The 16,817-nt window shown below is 40.1% G+C and overlaps 1 protein-coding gene across 1 annotated transcript in view; it reads left to right on the top strand.

Annotated features, from left to right (window-relative positions):
• Positions 1 to 15,684, top strand: part of LOC122444173 (olfactory receptor 49-like) — a 28,127-nt gene extending 12,443 nt beyond the window's left edge. Inside the window, exon 2 of the mRNA XM_043472968.1 lies at positions 14,487 to 15,684. Coding sequence (XP_043328903.1) covers positions 14,487 to 15,501 — 1,015 coding nt within the window. The 3' untranslated portion in view covers positions 15,502 to 15,684. The remainder of the gene's footprint in view (positions 1 to 14,486) is intronic.
• Positions 15,685 to 16,817: the final 1,133 nt, after the last annotated feature.

Raw genomic sequence — 16,817 nt, 5'->3', positions numbered from 1 at the left:
ATTAAAACATGCCTCAAAAGAAACCCAGGGGAGGAGGAGCCAAGATGGCGGAGGAGTAGGACGGGGAGACCACTTTCTCTCCTACAAATTCATCAAAAGAATAACTGAATGCAGAGCAAACCTCACAAAACAACTTCTGATCGCTAGCTGAGGTCATCAGGCGCCCAGAAAAGCAGACCATTGTCTTCGAAAGGAGGTAGGACAAAATATAAAGGATAAAAAGTGAGACAAAAGAGCTAAGGACGGAGACCCGTCCTGGGAAGGGAGTCTTAGGCAGCCTTGCTTGGGCTAGGGTCCGGGCCTGAGTGCCCTGAGGACAATCGGAGGGAGCTTCTGTGAGGTGCCAGCTTGAACTGTGGGAGACCAAGGGGGAGAGAGTTGACCGGCCGGAACACACTGCCGGCCGTTCGCAGAACAAAGGGACGGAGAAAGTCCCAAGAAGAGGTCGCAGGCTGCGGACCCGCCCAGCCCCGCCGGAGGCAGGAGGCAGGGGGGAGGGGAAGGTCGCGGCGAGACACAGGGCGCAGGCACCCGACCGGCGCGGGCGGGGACTGGGGCTGGGGACGCGGAGGGCGGAAGGCGCGCGCACCGACTGGCGCCAGCGGAAACTGAGACTGGGTCCGCGGAAGGGAGTGAGTGCGCCACACCTGGGGATAGTGCGCCCATCAAGCCCCTCGCTGCCTGGACCGCTCTGACGGGGAAGGCACAGAGAGCAGGCGCAGCTTTTCCTTCCGCGCTTTTGTGTAACACCCGAGGGCTGGAACCTAGCGCAGCGCGGGGCGCGCTCCATATAGAACAGCCGGGAGCCTGAGCAGCGGCAGACGGAGAAAGCAGCGTCAGCCCCTCCCGGCAGCGCCAGCCCGCCCCCGCAGGGCCAGCCCCTCCCCGCAGCGTCAGCCCCGCCCCGCAGCGCCAGCCCCTCCCCGCAGCGTCAGCCCCTCCCAGCAGCGCAACGGAACTAGCTGACTGAATAAGAGTCCACCTCCGCCCGCCTGTGTCAGGGCGGAAATGAGGCTCTGAAGAGACCGGCAAACAGAAGCCAAATAAACAAAGGGAACCGCTTCAGAAGGGACTGGTGCAACAGATTAAAATCCCTCTAGAAAACACCGACTTCACTGGAAGGGCCCTGTAGATATCGAGAAGTGTAAGCTGGAACGAGGAGCTATCTGAAACTGAGCCGAACCCACACTGACCGCAGCAGCTCCAGAGAAACTCCTAGATATATTTTTACTTTTTTTTTCTAAGTAAGGAAAAAAAAAAAAATTTTTTTTTTCTTTTTATATTTTTTCTTTTTTATTTTTTCTCTTTTATTTTCCTTTAAAATTCCCTATTACTCCCCCATTACTCCTTAACTTTCATTTACATAGATTTTTACGATTTTTTTAATTAGGGGAAAAAAAAATTTTTTTTTTCTTTCTTTCTTTTTTTTTTTTTTTTTTTTTTTTTTTTTTTTTTTTTTTTTTTTTTTTTTTTTTTCTTTTTTCTTCTTTTTTTTCTTTCCGTTTTCTCTTTTATTTTCTATTTTTCTTTTTCTCTTATTTCTTTTAAAGTCCTCTAGTACTCCTCTACTACTCTTCATTTTCATTTTCACTACACTATAACCTTACCAAAAAAAAAAGAGAAGCCCTATCTTTAAACCGAAGATTATTCTCTCCCAATCTTGACTCTCTGTTTTCTACCTCAGAACACCTCTATTTCCTCCTTTCCCCTTCTCTTCCCAATCCAATTCTGTGAATCCTTGTAGGTGTCTGAGATACGGAGAACACTCTGGGAACAGACAGCTGCGTAGATCTGTCTCTCTCCTCTTGAGTCCCCCTTTTTCTCCTCCTGCTCATCTCTATCTCCCTCCTCCCTTTTCTCCTGTTCATGTAACTCTGTGAACCTCTCTGGGTGTCCCTAACAGGGGAGAATCTTTTCGCCATTAACCTAGAAGTTTTATTATCAGTGCTGTATAGTTGGAGAAGTCCTGAGACTACAGGAAGAATAAAACTGAAATCCAGAGGCAGGAAACTTAAGCCCAAAACCTGAGAACACCAGAAAACTCCTGACTACATGGAACTTTAAGCAATAAGTGACCGTCCAAAAGCCTCCATACCTACACTGAAACCAACCACCACCCAAGAGCCAGTAAGTTTTAGAGCAAGACATACCACGCAAATTCTCCAGCAACACAGGAACATAGCCCCGAATGTCAACATACAGGCTGCCCAAGGTGACACCTAACACATAGACCCATCTCAAAACTCATTACTGGGCACTCCATTGCTCTCCAAAAAGAAGAAATCAAGTTCCACGCACCAGTACACTGACGCAAGCTTCCCTAACCGGGAAACCTTGACAAGCCAATCGTCTAACCCCACCCACTGGGTAAATCCTCCACAATAAAAAGGAACCACAGACCTCCAGAATACAGAAAGTCCACTCCAGACACAGCAATCTAAACAAGATGAAAAGGCAAAGAAATACCCAACAGGTAAAGGAACATGAAAAATGCCCACCAAGTCAAACAAAAGAGGAGGAGATAGGGAATCTACCTGAAAAAGAATTTAGAATAATGATAATAAAAATGATCCAAAATCTTGAAAACAAAATGGAGTTACAGATAAATAGCCTGGAGACAAAGATTGAAAAGATACAAGAATTGTTTAATAAAGACCTAGAAGAAATAAAAAAGAGTCAATTAAAAATGAACAATGCAATGAATGAGATCAAAAACACTTTGGAGGGAACCAAGAGTAGAATAACGGAGGCAGAAGATAGGATAAGTGAGGTAGAAGATAAAATGGTGGAAATAAATGAAGCAGAGAGGAAAAAAGAAAAAAGGATCAAAAGAAATGAGGACAACCTCAGGGACCTCTGGGACACTGTGAAACGCCCCAACATTCGAATCATAGGAGTTCCAGAAGAAGAAGACAAAAAGAAAGGCCATGAGAAAATACTCGAGGAGATAATAGCTGAAAACTTCCCTAAAATGGGGAAGGAAATAGCCACTCAAGTCCAAGAAACCCAGAGAGTCCCAAACAGGATAAACCCAAGGCGAAACACCCCAAGACACATATTAATCAAACTAACAAAGATCAAACACAAAGAACAAATATTAAAAGCAGCAAGGGAAAAACAACAAATAACACACAAAGGGATTCCCATAAGGATAACAGCTGACCTATCAATAGAAACCCTCCAGGCCAGAAGGGAATGGCAGGACGTCCTGAAAGTAATGAAAGAGAATAACCTACAACCTAGATTACTGTATCCAGCAAGGATCTCATTCAGATATGAAGGAGAACTCAAAAGCTTTACAGATAAGCAAAAGCTGAGAGAATTCAGCACCACCAAACCAGCTCTTCAACAAATGCTAAAGGATCTTCTCTAGACAGGAAATGCAGAAAGGTTGTATAAACGTGAACCCAAAACAACAAAGTAAATGGCAACGGGACCACACCTATCAATAATTACCTTAAATGTAAATGGGTTGAATGCCCCAACCAAAAGACAAAGATTGGCTGAATGGATACAAAAACAAGACCCCCATATATGCTGTCTACAAGAGACCCACCTCAAAACAAGAGACACATACAGACTAAAAGTGAAGGGCTGGAAAAAAATATTTCATGCAAATGGAGACCAAAAGAAAGCAGGAGTCGCAATACTCATATCAGATAAAATAGACTTTCAAATAAAAGCTGTGAAAAGAGACAAAGAAGGACACTACATAATGATCAAAGGATCAATCCAAGAAGAAGATATAACAATTATAAATATATATGCACCCAACATAGGAGCACCGCAATATGTACGGCAAACACTAACGAGTATGAAAGAGGAAATTAATAGTAACACAATAATAGTGGGAGACTTTAATACCCCACTCACAACTATGGATAGATCAACTAAACAGAAAATTAACAAGGAAACACAAACCTTAAATGACACAATGGACCAGCTAGACCTAATTGATATCTATAGGACATTTCACCCCAAAACAAGCAACTTCACCTTTTTCTCAAGTGCACACGGAACCTTCTCCAGAATAGATCACATCCTGGGCCATAAATCTGGTCTTGGAAAATTCAAAAAAATTGAAATCATTCCAGTCATCTTTTCTGACCACAGTGCAGTAAGATTAGATCTCAATTACAGGAAAAAAATTGTTAAAAATTCAAACATATGGAGGCTAAATAACACGCTTCTGAATAACCAACAAATCATAGAAGAAATCAAAAAAGAAATCAAAATATGTATAGAAATGAATGAAAATGAAAACACAACAACCCAAAACCTATGGGACACTGTAAAAGCAGTGCTAAGGGGAAGGTTCATAGCATTACAGGCTTACATCAAGAAACAAGAAAAAAGCCAAATAAATAACCTAACTCTACACCTAAAGCAATTAGAGAAGGAAGAAATGAAGAACCCCAGGGTTAGCAGAAGGAAAGAAATCCTAAAAATCAGGGCAGAAATAAATGCAATAGAAACTAAAGAGACCATAGCAAAAATCAACAAAGCTAAAAGCTGGTTTTTTGAAAAAATAAACAAAATTGACAAACCATTAGCAAGACTCATTAAGAAACAAAGAGAGAAGAACCAAATTAACAAAATTAGAAATGAAAATGGAGAGATCACAACAGACAACACTGAAATACAAAGGATCATAAGAGACTACTACCAGCAGCTCTATGCCAATAAAATGGACAACTTGGATGAAATGGACAAATTCTTAGAAAAGTATAACTTTCCAAAACTGAACCAGGAAGAAATAGAAGATCTTAACAGACCCATCACAGGCAAGGAAATCGAAACTGTAATCAAAAATCTTCCAGCAAACAAAAGCCCAGGACCAGATGGCTTCACAGCTGAATTCTACCAAAAATTTAGAGAAGAGCTAACACCTATCTTACTCAAACTCTTCCAGAAAATTGCAGAAGAAGGTAAACTTCCAAACTCATTCTATGAGGCCACCATCACCCTAATTCCAAAACCAGACAAAGATGCCACAAAAAAAGAAAACTACAGGCCAATATCACTGATGAACATAGATGCAAAAATCCTTAACAAAATTCTAGCAAACAGAATCCAACAACATATTAAAAAAATCATACACCACGACCAAGTGGGCTTTATCCCAGGAATGCAAGGATTCTTCAATATCCGCAAATCAATCAATGTAATACACCACATTAACAAATTGAAAGATAAAAACCATATGATTATCTCAATAGATGCAGAGAAAGCCTTTGACAAAATTCAACACTCATTTATGATTAAAACTCTCCAAAAAGCAGGAATAGAAGGAACATACCTCAACATAATAAAAGCTATATATGACAAACCCACAGCAAGCATCACCCTCAATGGTGAAAAATTGAAAGCATTTCCCCTGAAATCAGGAACAAGACAAGGGTGCCCACTCTCACCACTACTGTTCAACATAGTGTTGGAAGTTTTGGCCACAGCAATCAGAGCAGAAAAAGAAGTAAAAGGAATCCAGATAGGAAAAGAAGAAGTGAAACTCTCACTGTTTGCAGATGACATGATCCTCTATATAGAAAACCCTAAAGACTCTACCAGAAAATTACTAGAACTAATCAATGAATATAGTAAAGTTGCAGGATATAAAATTAACACACAGAAATCCCTTGCATTCCTATATACTAACAATGAAAAAACAGAAAGAGAAATTAAGGAAACAATACCATTCACCATTGCAACAAAAAGAATAAAATACTTAGGAGTATATCTACCTAAAGAAACAAAAGACCTATACATAGAAAACTATAAAACACTGATGAAAGAAATCAAAGAGGACACAAACAGATGGAGAAACATACCGTGTTCATGGATTGGAAGAATCAATATTGTCAAAATGGCTATTCTACCCAAAGCAATCTATAGATTCAATGCAATCCCTATCAAGCTACCAACGGTATTTTTCACAGAACTAGACCAAAGAATTTCACAATTTGTATGGAAATACAAAAAACCTCGAATAGCCAAAGTAATCTTGAAAAAGAAGAATGGAACTGGAGGAATCAACCTGCCTGACTTCAGACTCTACTACAAAGCCACAGTCATCAAGACAGTGTGGTACTGGCACAAAGACAGAAATATAGACCAATGGAACAGAATAGAAAGCCCAGAGATAAATCCACGAACCTATGGACACCTTATCTTTGACAAAGGAGGCAAGGATATACAATGGAAAAAAGACAACCTCTTTAACAAGTGGTGCTGGGAAAACTGGTCAACCACTTGTAAAAGAATGAAACTAGAACACTTTCTAACACCATACACAAAAATAAACTCAAAATGGATTAAAGATCTAAATGTAAGACCAGAAACTATAAAACTCCTAGAGGAGAACATAGGCAAAACACTCTCCGACATAAATCACAGCAAGATCCTCTATGACCCACCTCCCAGAATATTGGAAATAAAAGCAAAACTAAACAAATGGGACCTAATGAAACTTAAAAGCTTTTGCACTACAAAGGAAACTATAAGTAAGGTGAAAAGACAGCCCTCAGATTGGGAGAAAATAATAGCAAATGAAGAAACAGACAAAGGATTAATCTCAAAAATATACAAGCAACTCCTGCAGCTCAATTCCAGAAAAATAAATGACCCAATCAAAAAATGGGCCAAAGAACTAAACAGACATTTCTCCAAAGAAGACATACAGATGGCTAACAAACACATGAAAAGATGCTCAACATCACTCATTATCAGAGAAATGCAAATCAAAACCACAATGAGGTACCATTACACGCCAGTCAGGATGGCTGCTATCCAAAAGTCTACAAGCAATAAATGCTGGAGAGGGTGTGGAGAAAAGGGAACCCTCTTACACTGTTGGTGGGAATGCAAACTAGTACAGCCACTATGGAGAACAGTGTGGAGATTCCTTAAAAAACTGGAAATAGAACTGCCATATGACCCAGCAATCCCACTTCTGGGCATACACACTGAGGAAACCAGATCTGAAAGAGACACGTGCACCCCAATGTTCATCGCAGCACTGTTTATAATAGCCAGGACATGGAAGCAACCTAGATGCCCATCAGCAGATGAATGGATAAGGAAGCTGTGGTACATATACACCATGGAATTTTACTCAGCCGTCAAAAAGAATTCATTTGAACCAGTCCTAATGAGATGGATGAAACTGGAGCCCCTTATACAGAGTGAAGTAAGCCAGAAAGATAAAGAACATTACAGCATACTAACACATATATATGGAATTTAGAAAGATGGTAACGATAACCCTATATGCAAAACAGAAAAAGAGACACAGAAATACAGAACAGACTTTTGAACTCTGTGGGAGAAGGTGAGGGTGGGATGTTTCAAAAGAACAGCATGTATACTATCTATGGTGAAACAGATCACCAGCCCAGGTGGGATGCATGAGACAAGTGCTCCGGCCTGGTGCACTGGGAAGACCCAGAGGAATGGGGTGGAGAGGGAGGTGGGAGGGGGGATCGGGATGGGGAATACGTGTAAATCTATGGCTGATTCATATCAATGTATGACAAAACCCACTGAAATGTTGTGAAGTAATTAGCCTCCAACTAATAAAAAAATTAAAAAAAAAAAAAAAGAAGAAGTTGTGGTACATATACATGATGGAATATTACTCAGCCATAAAAAAGGAACACATTTGCATCAGTTCTAATGAGGTGGATGAACGTAGAACCTATTATACAGAATGAAGTCAGAAACAGAAAGATAAATATCATATTCTTACACATATATACGAAATCCAAAAACATGATACTGAAGAACTTATTTACAGGGCAACAATGGAGAAACTGGGATTTTGGAGAAATTGGGATTCATTCCAATCCCACAGAAAGGCAATGCCGAAGAATGCTCAAACTACTGCACAATTGCACTCATCTCACATGCTAGTAGAGTAATGCTCAAAATTCTCAAAGCCAGGATTCAGCAATACGTGAACCATGAACTTCCAGATGTTCAAGCTGGTTTTAGAAAAGGCAGAGGAACCAGAGATCAAATTTCCAACATCTGCTGGATCATCAAAAAAGCAAGAGAGTTCCAGAAAAAAACATCTATTTCTGCTTTACTGACTAGGCCAAAGCCTTTGACTGTGTGGATCACAATAAACTGTGGAAAATTCTAAAAGAGGTGGGAATACCAGACCACCTGACCTGCCTCTTGAGAAACCTGTATGCAGGTCAGGAAGAAACAGTTAGAACTGGACACAGAACAACAGACTGGTTCCAAATAGGAAAAGGAGTATGTCAAGACTGTATATTGTCACCCTGTTTATTTAACTTATATGCAGAGTACATCATGAGAAATGCTGGGCTGGAGGAAGCACAAGCTGGAATCAAGATTGCCAGGAGAAATATCAATAACCTCAGATATGCAGATGACACCACCCTTATGGCAGAGAGTGAAGAGGAACTAAGAAACCTCTTGATGAAAGTGAAAGAGGAGAGTGAAAAAGTCGGCTTAGAGCTCAACATTCAGAAAACTAAGATTGTGGTATCCGGTCCCATCACCTCATGGCAAATAGATGAGGAAACAGTGGAAAGAGTGGCTGACTTTATTTTTTTGGCTCCAAAATCACTGCAGATGGTGATTGAAGCCATGAAATTAAAAGATGCTTCCTCCTTGGATGGAAAGTTATGACCAACCTAGACAGCATATTAAAAAGCAAAGACATTACTTTGCCAACAAAAGTCCATCTGGTCAAGGCTATGGTTTTTCCAGTAGTCATGTATGGATGTGAGAGCTGGACTATAAAGAAAGCTGAGCACCAAAGAATTGGTACTTTTGAACTGTGGTGTTGGAGAAGACTACATTACCATATGTAAAATAGATAGCCAATGGGAATTTGCTGTATGGCTCAGGAAACTCAATCAGGGTCTCTGTATCAACCTAGAGAGGTGGGATGGGGAGGGAGATGGGAGGGAGTTTCAAAAGGGAGGGAATATATGTATACCTATGGCTGATTCATGTTGAGGTTTGACAGAAAACAGCAAAATTCTGTAAAGCAATTATCCTTCAATAAAAAATAAATAAAATTTTTAAAAAATGATAAATTTTATATGATTATGTATTTTACCATAAGAAAAGCACTTATTGCTCCAGATCAAAAGCAAAACTACATTACCTTTGACTCTCTCTCTTTCTTTCATTTCCCAAAGTCAATACATTAGCAAATTCTGTGGATTATACATTCAAAATAGGTATCAAATTTACCACTTCTTACCACCACACTAACATCTTTGTCCATACCACCTTCCCCTTCCTCTAACATATCTATCCACTACATGCCAACTCAATCCCATCCCATATCCCTGGAGGAGGACAAAGTTAGCACACACAGATAAAGGGGAGGTCTGCTTGCATAGTGAACACGGAGGATGCCAAAACCACACACCCTTTCTCTCTGAGGTTCACCTGCCTGAAATAGGCTTCATGTGAAAAAAGGAATATATTTTCACTTTAAGTGACATTCAAAATTTAACAATTATATGGGTTCAGACAATTCAGTAATTCCATTCTTTGAACAAAGGGTAAAAGAAGGACTTCTAAAACTATATGTATGCCCAGAAAATTTCCATAACTGTCCTGAATTCTATCCAAGGTCAAGGAAGAAACAACTACATGAACAAGTTTAAAAGGGCATTCAAGAAGGAGGTAGATGGAAGAATGTAAATACATATAAAAGACTATTTTCTATAATAAACAAAGACTAACAACCCAAGAGATAAATGAGATAAGTATATACATAGACACCTGACAGAAAAGTAAACCCAAAGGGCCCATATACAAGTGAAAAGATGTTCAACTTACTAACGGTCATTGTTGTTTAGTCAGTAACTTGTGTCCAACCCTTTTGTGACCCCCATGGAATGGAGCCTGCCAAACTCCTCTTGTCCATGGGATTTCCCAGGCAAGAATACTAAAGTAGGTTGCCATTTCTTTCTCCAGGGGATCTTCCTAACTCAGGGATCCAACTTATGTCTCTGCATTGCCAGGATGATGCTTTACTATTGAACCACCACGGAAAAGTGAAGTCGCTCAGTTGTGTCCAACTCTTTGAGACCCCATGGACTGTAGCTCACCATGCTCTGCTGTCCATGGAATTTTCTAGGCGAGAGTACTGGAGTGGGTTGCCATTTCCTTCTCTGGGGGATCTTCCTGATTATATTAATGGTCAGGATAACTCAAATTAAAATGAGTTTTATTTTAATTTTTAAATAAAATAAGTTTTATTTTAAAGAAATTCAATCCTTTGATGCTAAAGAATTTAGACATCTAATCCAATCCCAAAGAAGTGCAATGTCAAAGAATGTTCAAACTATAGCATACTATACTCATTTCATATGCTAGCAAGGTAATGTGCAAATCCTACAAGCTAGGCTTCAACAGTACGTGAACCAAGAACTTCCATAAGTACAAGCTGGATTTAGAAAGGGCAGAAGAACCAGAAACCAAATTGCCAACATATGTAGGATCATAGAAAAAGCAAGAGAATTACAGGAAAACATCTATTTCTGCTTCATTGACTACGCTAAAGACTGTTGGATCACAACACTCTGCAGAAAATTCTTAAAGAGATGGGAATACTGGCTCACCTTACCAGCCTCCTGTGAAATCTGTATGGAGGTCAAAAAAAAAAAAAAAAACCAAAAAACAGGACCTAATACAGAGCAATGGACTGGCTTAAAACTGGGAAAGGAGTATGTCAAGGCTATATATTGTCACCCTGCTTGTTTAACTCCTATGCAGAGTACATCATGTGAAATGCTAGTCTGAATAAAGCACAAGCTGTAATCAAGATTGCTAGGAGAAATATCAATAACCTCAGACATGCAGATGACACCACCCTAATCGCAGAAAATGAAGAACTAAAGAGCAGCTTGATGAAGGTGAAAGAGGAGAGTGAGAAAGCTGGCTTAAAACTCAACATTCAAAAAACGAAGATCATGGGATCTGGTCTCATCACATCATGGCAAATACATCGGGGAAAAATGAAAACAATGACAGACTTTATTTTCTTGGGCTCCAAAATCACTGCAAATGGTGACTGCAGCCATGAGATTATAAGATACTTTCTCCTTGGAAGAAAAGCTATGACAAATCTAAACAGCATATTAAAAAGCAGAGACATCACTTTGTGCACAAAAGTCCATATATTCACAGCTATGGTTTTTCCAGTAGTCAAGTATGGATGTGAGATCTGGACCATAAAGAAGACTGAGTGCAGAAGAATTGATGCTTTTGAACTGTGGTGCTAGAGAAGACTCTTGAGAGTACTTGGACAGCAAGGAGATCAAGCCAGCCAATCCTAAAGGAAATAAACCTTGAATATTCAGTGGAAGGACTGATGCTGAAACTGCAGCTCCAATACTCTGGCCACCTGATGCAAAGAGACAATTCATTGGAAGTGACCTGATGCTAGGAAAGATTGAAGACATGGGGAGAAGTGGATGACACAGGATGAGATGGCTGGATGGCATCATCAACTCAATGGATATGAGTATGAACAAACTCCAGGGCAGGGAATCCTGGCATGCTGCAGTCCATGGGGTCACAAGAGTTGGACATCTCTAAGTGACTGAAAAACAACTTTATGTAACTTCATCAGGAATATCTTTCCTCATACCTCAGTCTGGTTCAGGATCTCCGATGTGGTCTTCTTCAGACACTAGTCTCAATAGTGTCTTATTATTTAATGGCTGTCTTCCCCACAAGACATTGCCTATATCTGGCATCTGGAGTCATACTTACCACACAAAAAGCACACCACAAAACTTATTGAATGTTTTAATAACTATGTTTCTTTGTTACAGTTAAAATTCATTAGAGGTTTCTCAGCTTCTTGGTCAAAATAAAGTAAACTTTAATTCCAAAGTTGAAGAAAGTAAGAGGTTAGGGACTTTCTTAGGTCTTATTACCACTGATGGTAATGAATCTCCAGGGAAGCATAGCTCCAACCAGTAAGAGAATAACATGAATCTCTAGATTGATTAAGTTTGAGCTCTGCACCTTCTGTATCTCTGAGTTTCCATGGAGACCAAACAGAACCCCAAGCAGTCCAAGCCTGTTGCCAGCTCCACAGAGGCAAACAGTCTGCCATGACTATTTCACCCAGAACTCTCTATGGAAACCATACTCCTGGAAGGGCCAGAAATCTCTTAAGCCCAACTGAAAAGGAGTTAAACTAATCAGCATCTATTGATGTCTGTCTCTGCCTTACTATATGAGGGATGGAAGAATAATTAAATAGGTCTTCATGTCCTTTTCCCCAGGAAATTGGCCCAGTGGTAACAGTGATGGATCAGGAGAAACTGGTGAAGTTCTGGGGAATGTCCAGAGATTGTTCATTATTGAGGACAACTGATTATATGTGGATGGTGAGAGTCAGAGAATATTTCTTAAGAGAGATTGGTTGTTGGAAAATATGAATACCTGCAGACACTGTGTACAAGAGAACAGGACCTGTCTGTGTCCATGACCTGCAGACCATGTTACAGCTCTGGCACGTCCTTCACTTCACATCTCTGGTAAGCCCCCAAGAAGTGTACTCCTCGGGCAACCCTGCAGAGTTGGGAGTTTCCTGTGAAAACCAGGAGTCTCCCCTCATCAGAACTGCCTTGAAGACAACTGAGCATCTCACCTAGTATCTAGTGAGGTAATCTACGTTGGTGCAATTTTTGGAGTCCGGAAGGGGAACCTGATTCCTCTGGATTCTCTGGCTGGAAGCCTGCATCTGTTTCCAGGTGTCCACTGGCGGGCTGTGGCACAGCTCGCTTCTTTGATTTTTTGCATCATTCTCAGTATCCTGACTGAGGAACAGCTGATGGCTCACAGAATCATTAAGACTTTTTTCACTCTATGCATGGGCAGCCATTTATTTCCCATTTGTCTCAAAATGTTTTACCCAACCATTAGTCCAAATGGGCTCATTGTGCAAGTTTCCTTTGTGACTTTGAATTTAAGTTAGTTTACAATCAATAATAAAATAATAAAGAGACAGAACAAAAATCACCCGCCATCCTCCCATCCTATTGTGGCAATTATGCTCATTTTTCTGTGTTCTCATCCAATTCTCTTCCATATAAATACATATTTTACACAGCTATCCTGCACTGTGTTACCATTTCTCTGAGGCAGGCTTATCACATTAATTCCTGCTCCTGTCTCAGATAGAGTCAACTCTTCTCCACAGAAGCTTGCCTTTACCTGTCATTTCTATAAAGGACAACCGATGGCAAGAATGCCTACTGCTTTATCCAGAACCAGAAAGACACCGTTGAACAATGTAAAAACTAGAAAAAAAAAATCTTTTAGAAAAGACCGAGAAAACAAAGACATATTCTCTAAAATTGAACTAAAAAAATTCTAAATATGAGAATTTATCATTATTGTTAATATTACTTAGGAATGTATCCCAAAGAAATAACCATCATGCCTAATCTACAAATGCATGTTCTCTCCTCCAATACAACAATCTTATAGCACACAAATCCCTCAAATAATATCAGCCAATAATATCTAAGAAAGGATTTGTAATAGTATAACAATAATTCATTGTATTGATATGTGGGAAGCAAGGATGTTGAAAATAATAATCTGTGTGCATGACCATTCAAATCCATACACTGGAAATAATAGAAAAGTACAATAGAAGTAAATCAATATATTAATAGCAGTTGTCTCTGTAGGACTACAGGTGATTCTTTTCATTTTCTGTATATCTTAAAGTGTCCATGATGACCTGATAATATTTTTATATTTTAAAACTTTTTGTTTAAGTACACATTGCTCTAAATCCAGTATGTTTTCTCCAATTTTATTTTTACTTACCCTTAATCATCCTGCAAGAATATCAGTCAGAAAGAGAGAAATAAAAATCACTAGCATTATGTGACTGCATGGTCAGTGGTCAACCTTGCGTGAGGTGTTGAGTATACATTACTAATTTAAATTCTGCAGAACTTTTCCCTTGTGAACTGTTTTATTCCTATTGAAGAAGCAGAGTTTCATGAGGTTAGACAACTGGCCCCAGACCAGTTAGTAAATGTTGAAACTCAGGTGCACACACGGAGTCTCTCTAACTGAAATGTCTGTGTAACAAGTTCTAGAGTAAATTTTCCATCGGTGTTTTTGATAAAGGTCTGTGATCAATGGATACAGGATTTGCAGAGGAAGTATTTTACTTTATTTGAGAGACCCCTTAAAACATTTGGACAAATAAGGGGAAAGACATCATCTGATCAAGAAGAAATAAAAGGACACACACTTCCTAACATAAATAAGAAAAAGAGAAAAAGAATTGGTAAAGGCAAAAATTTGCCCAAAGAATACCAGACAATTAAATCAAAGTATGTAACTTGATGCTAACTCAGTGAGGGATCTGGACAATCAGCCCAAGGAGGGAGGAAAAGGGATTTGCAGGTTGAAGAAATAAAGGATTCCTTCAGCTCAAAACCCCTCTTTCCTTTCAGTTCCAAGTGTCCTCAGAACCCCAGAACATCACGACTCCTGAAGCCGCACACCTCTGAGTGGTCATTCCCAGCAGAGGCCAGAGGAGCCACGGGGAACCACACCGCTGTCACCGAGTTCATCCTGCTGGGGCTCTCAGACGCCTGTGAGCTGCAGATGCTCCTCTTCCTGGGGCTCCTCCTGACCTACCTGCTCACTCTACTGGGGAACCTCCTCATCATGGTCCTCACCCTCACGGACAGGCGCCTCCACACCCCCATGTACTACTTCCTCCGCAACTTTGCTGTCCTAGAGATCTGGTTCACCTCGGTCATCTTCCCCAAGATGCTGACCAACATCCTGACTGGAGACAAAACAATTTCCCTGGCAGGCTGTTTCCTACAAAGTTTTCTCTATTTCTTCCTGGGCACCACTGAGTTCTTCCTACTGGCAGTGATGTCCTTTGACAGGTATGTGGCCATATGTAACCCCCTGCATTATGTCACCATCATGAGCAAAAGGGTCTGTGTCCAGCTAGTTCTTTCTTCATGGATCACAGGGTTCCTTCTCAACATCATTCCAGGTTTCCTCACATTTCAGCAGCCATTCTGTGGTCCCAATATCATTGATCATTTCTTCTGTGACAGCTTTCCACTCCTGGAACTCGTATGTGCAGACACAAGTCTGATCGAGTTTCTGGGTTTTATCCTGGCCAACGTCAGCCTACTGGGCACTCTGTCCGTGACGGCCACCTGCTATGGCCACATCCTCCACACCATCCTTTACATCCCCTCAGCCAAGGAGAGGCAGAAAGCCTTCTCAACCTGCTCCTCCCACATCATCGTCGTCTCTCTCTTCTATGGCAGCTGCATCTTCATGTATGTCCGGTCGGGCAAGGGCGGCCAGGGGGAGGACAGGAACAAGGTGGTGGCCTTGCTCAACACCGTGGTGACCCCAGTGCTCAATCCCTTCATCTACACCCTGAGGAACAAACAGGTGAAGCAGGTGTTTAGGGAGCAAGTGAACAAGCTCTTCTAATAAACCTGTGGATCCAAGAGGTTGCACATAAGATCCCCAGTCAAGCTAAGGGAATGTCACGACTCTGCAACAAATGCAGGCTGTCTCATCTAGAAAAAGCTTGATGACATGTTTCTGGGGTGCCAGTCACTGTGCACCTCAGCATCAACTCATAAACTCTGTGGCCCCTCAAGGCATTTTTAGTAATCATCATATTTGTGTATTTCTCTTCATTCCATCTATATGCTTCACTTCCCAGCAGAATACAAGCTTTTTGATGAGAGGTACTGGCTCTGTAATTCGCCATAAGCCTCAAAAACCAATTGTTATGATAGACCATATAAATACTCAGAAACTGCTTTCAGACTGATTTTGTGTTTCTGTTTCTCCAACAACCTCAAGGGAGAGGAGAACACTGTTAACACTGTCCTCATCTTGTCACAGTAATATATCCCTAAGAATTCAAAAAATAAGGTTAGTTGCTTATTATCCTGCATATAAGCTAATACTAAACTCTTTGTTTAGTATTAAAATTCATAGGTGTTCATCATTCCTATTTAGAAAGACTCTTCCTCCTGGTTGGTTACTTCCCTGAGCCCTAGTTTTCTCATCTGTAAAATGGGGATCCGTTCCAAAGGATTATGATAAAAGTCAAATGAGATACTCTATGCAAGAATCTTAAATAGTGACTGGCACATAATAAGTCTCACTAAATGTTAGTTTCTTTCATTTGTACCTCATCCTGCCTTCCCTCTCTTCCTTTTAAATTTCACACCCGTTGTTAACAAAACTTTTCTGTTTGGAATACTATAAATTTTATATTCAGAATATCCTATTTATCTTATACAAAGTTAAATACAGTATTAAACCTATTGAAATTTGTTACTAAGATGTTCATTATTTTCATGAAAATGAAAATTAGGTCATATTGGTAAACTATCAAATATTAACTAAATAATGAGATCAATTCACATGGTAACTTATTCCAAAATAATTATTACACGAATGCCATGTTCAAGGAAATGCACATTTCAGTGCATAACACTTAATTTATGCCTTCAAAGAATTTGAAATCTAATAAGGAAGATAGAAAGGACACAAATAACAACATTTTAGGGTACAAAATGATCTTTGTAAGAAAATACCACAGGTAGCTCTTCAACAACAAAAAGGAAAACCTGGAGAAAAGTGATGACTCCCTAGAGGGTGAGAATTTTCTGTTCTCTCACTTGTACTTTTCTGAAGAAAATATATGTATTATACAGGTAACAGTTTGAAAATGGAAAGAGATTTACCCCAACACTGATATCAGTGTGGAGATATTTTTTCCTCTAATG

The sequence above is a fragment of the Cervus canadensis genome, chromosome 6 (genome assembly GCF_019320065.1).
Source record: "Cervus canadensis isolate Bull #8, Minnesota chromosome 6, ASM1932006v1, whole genome shotgun sequence".
In the NCBI taxonomy this organism is placed as follows: domain Eukaryota; kingdom Metazoa; phylum Chordata; class Mammalia; order Artiodactyla; family Cervidae; genus Cervus; species Cervus canadensis.
This window is presented reverse-complemented; position numbering and strand designations above follow the sequence as displayed.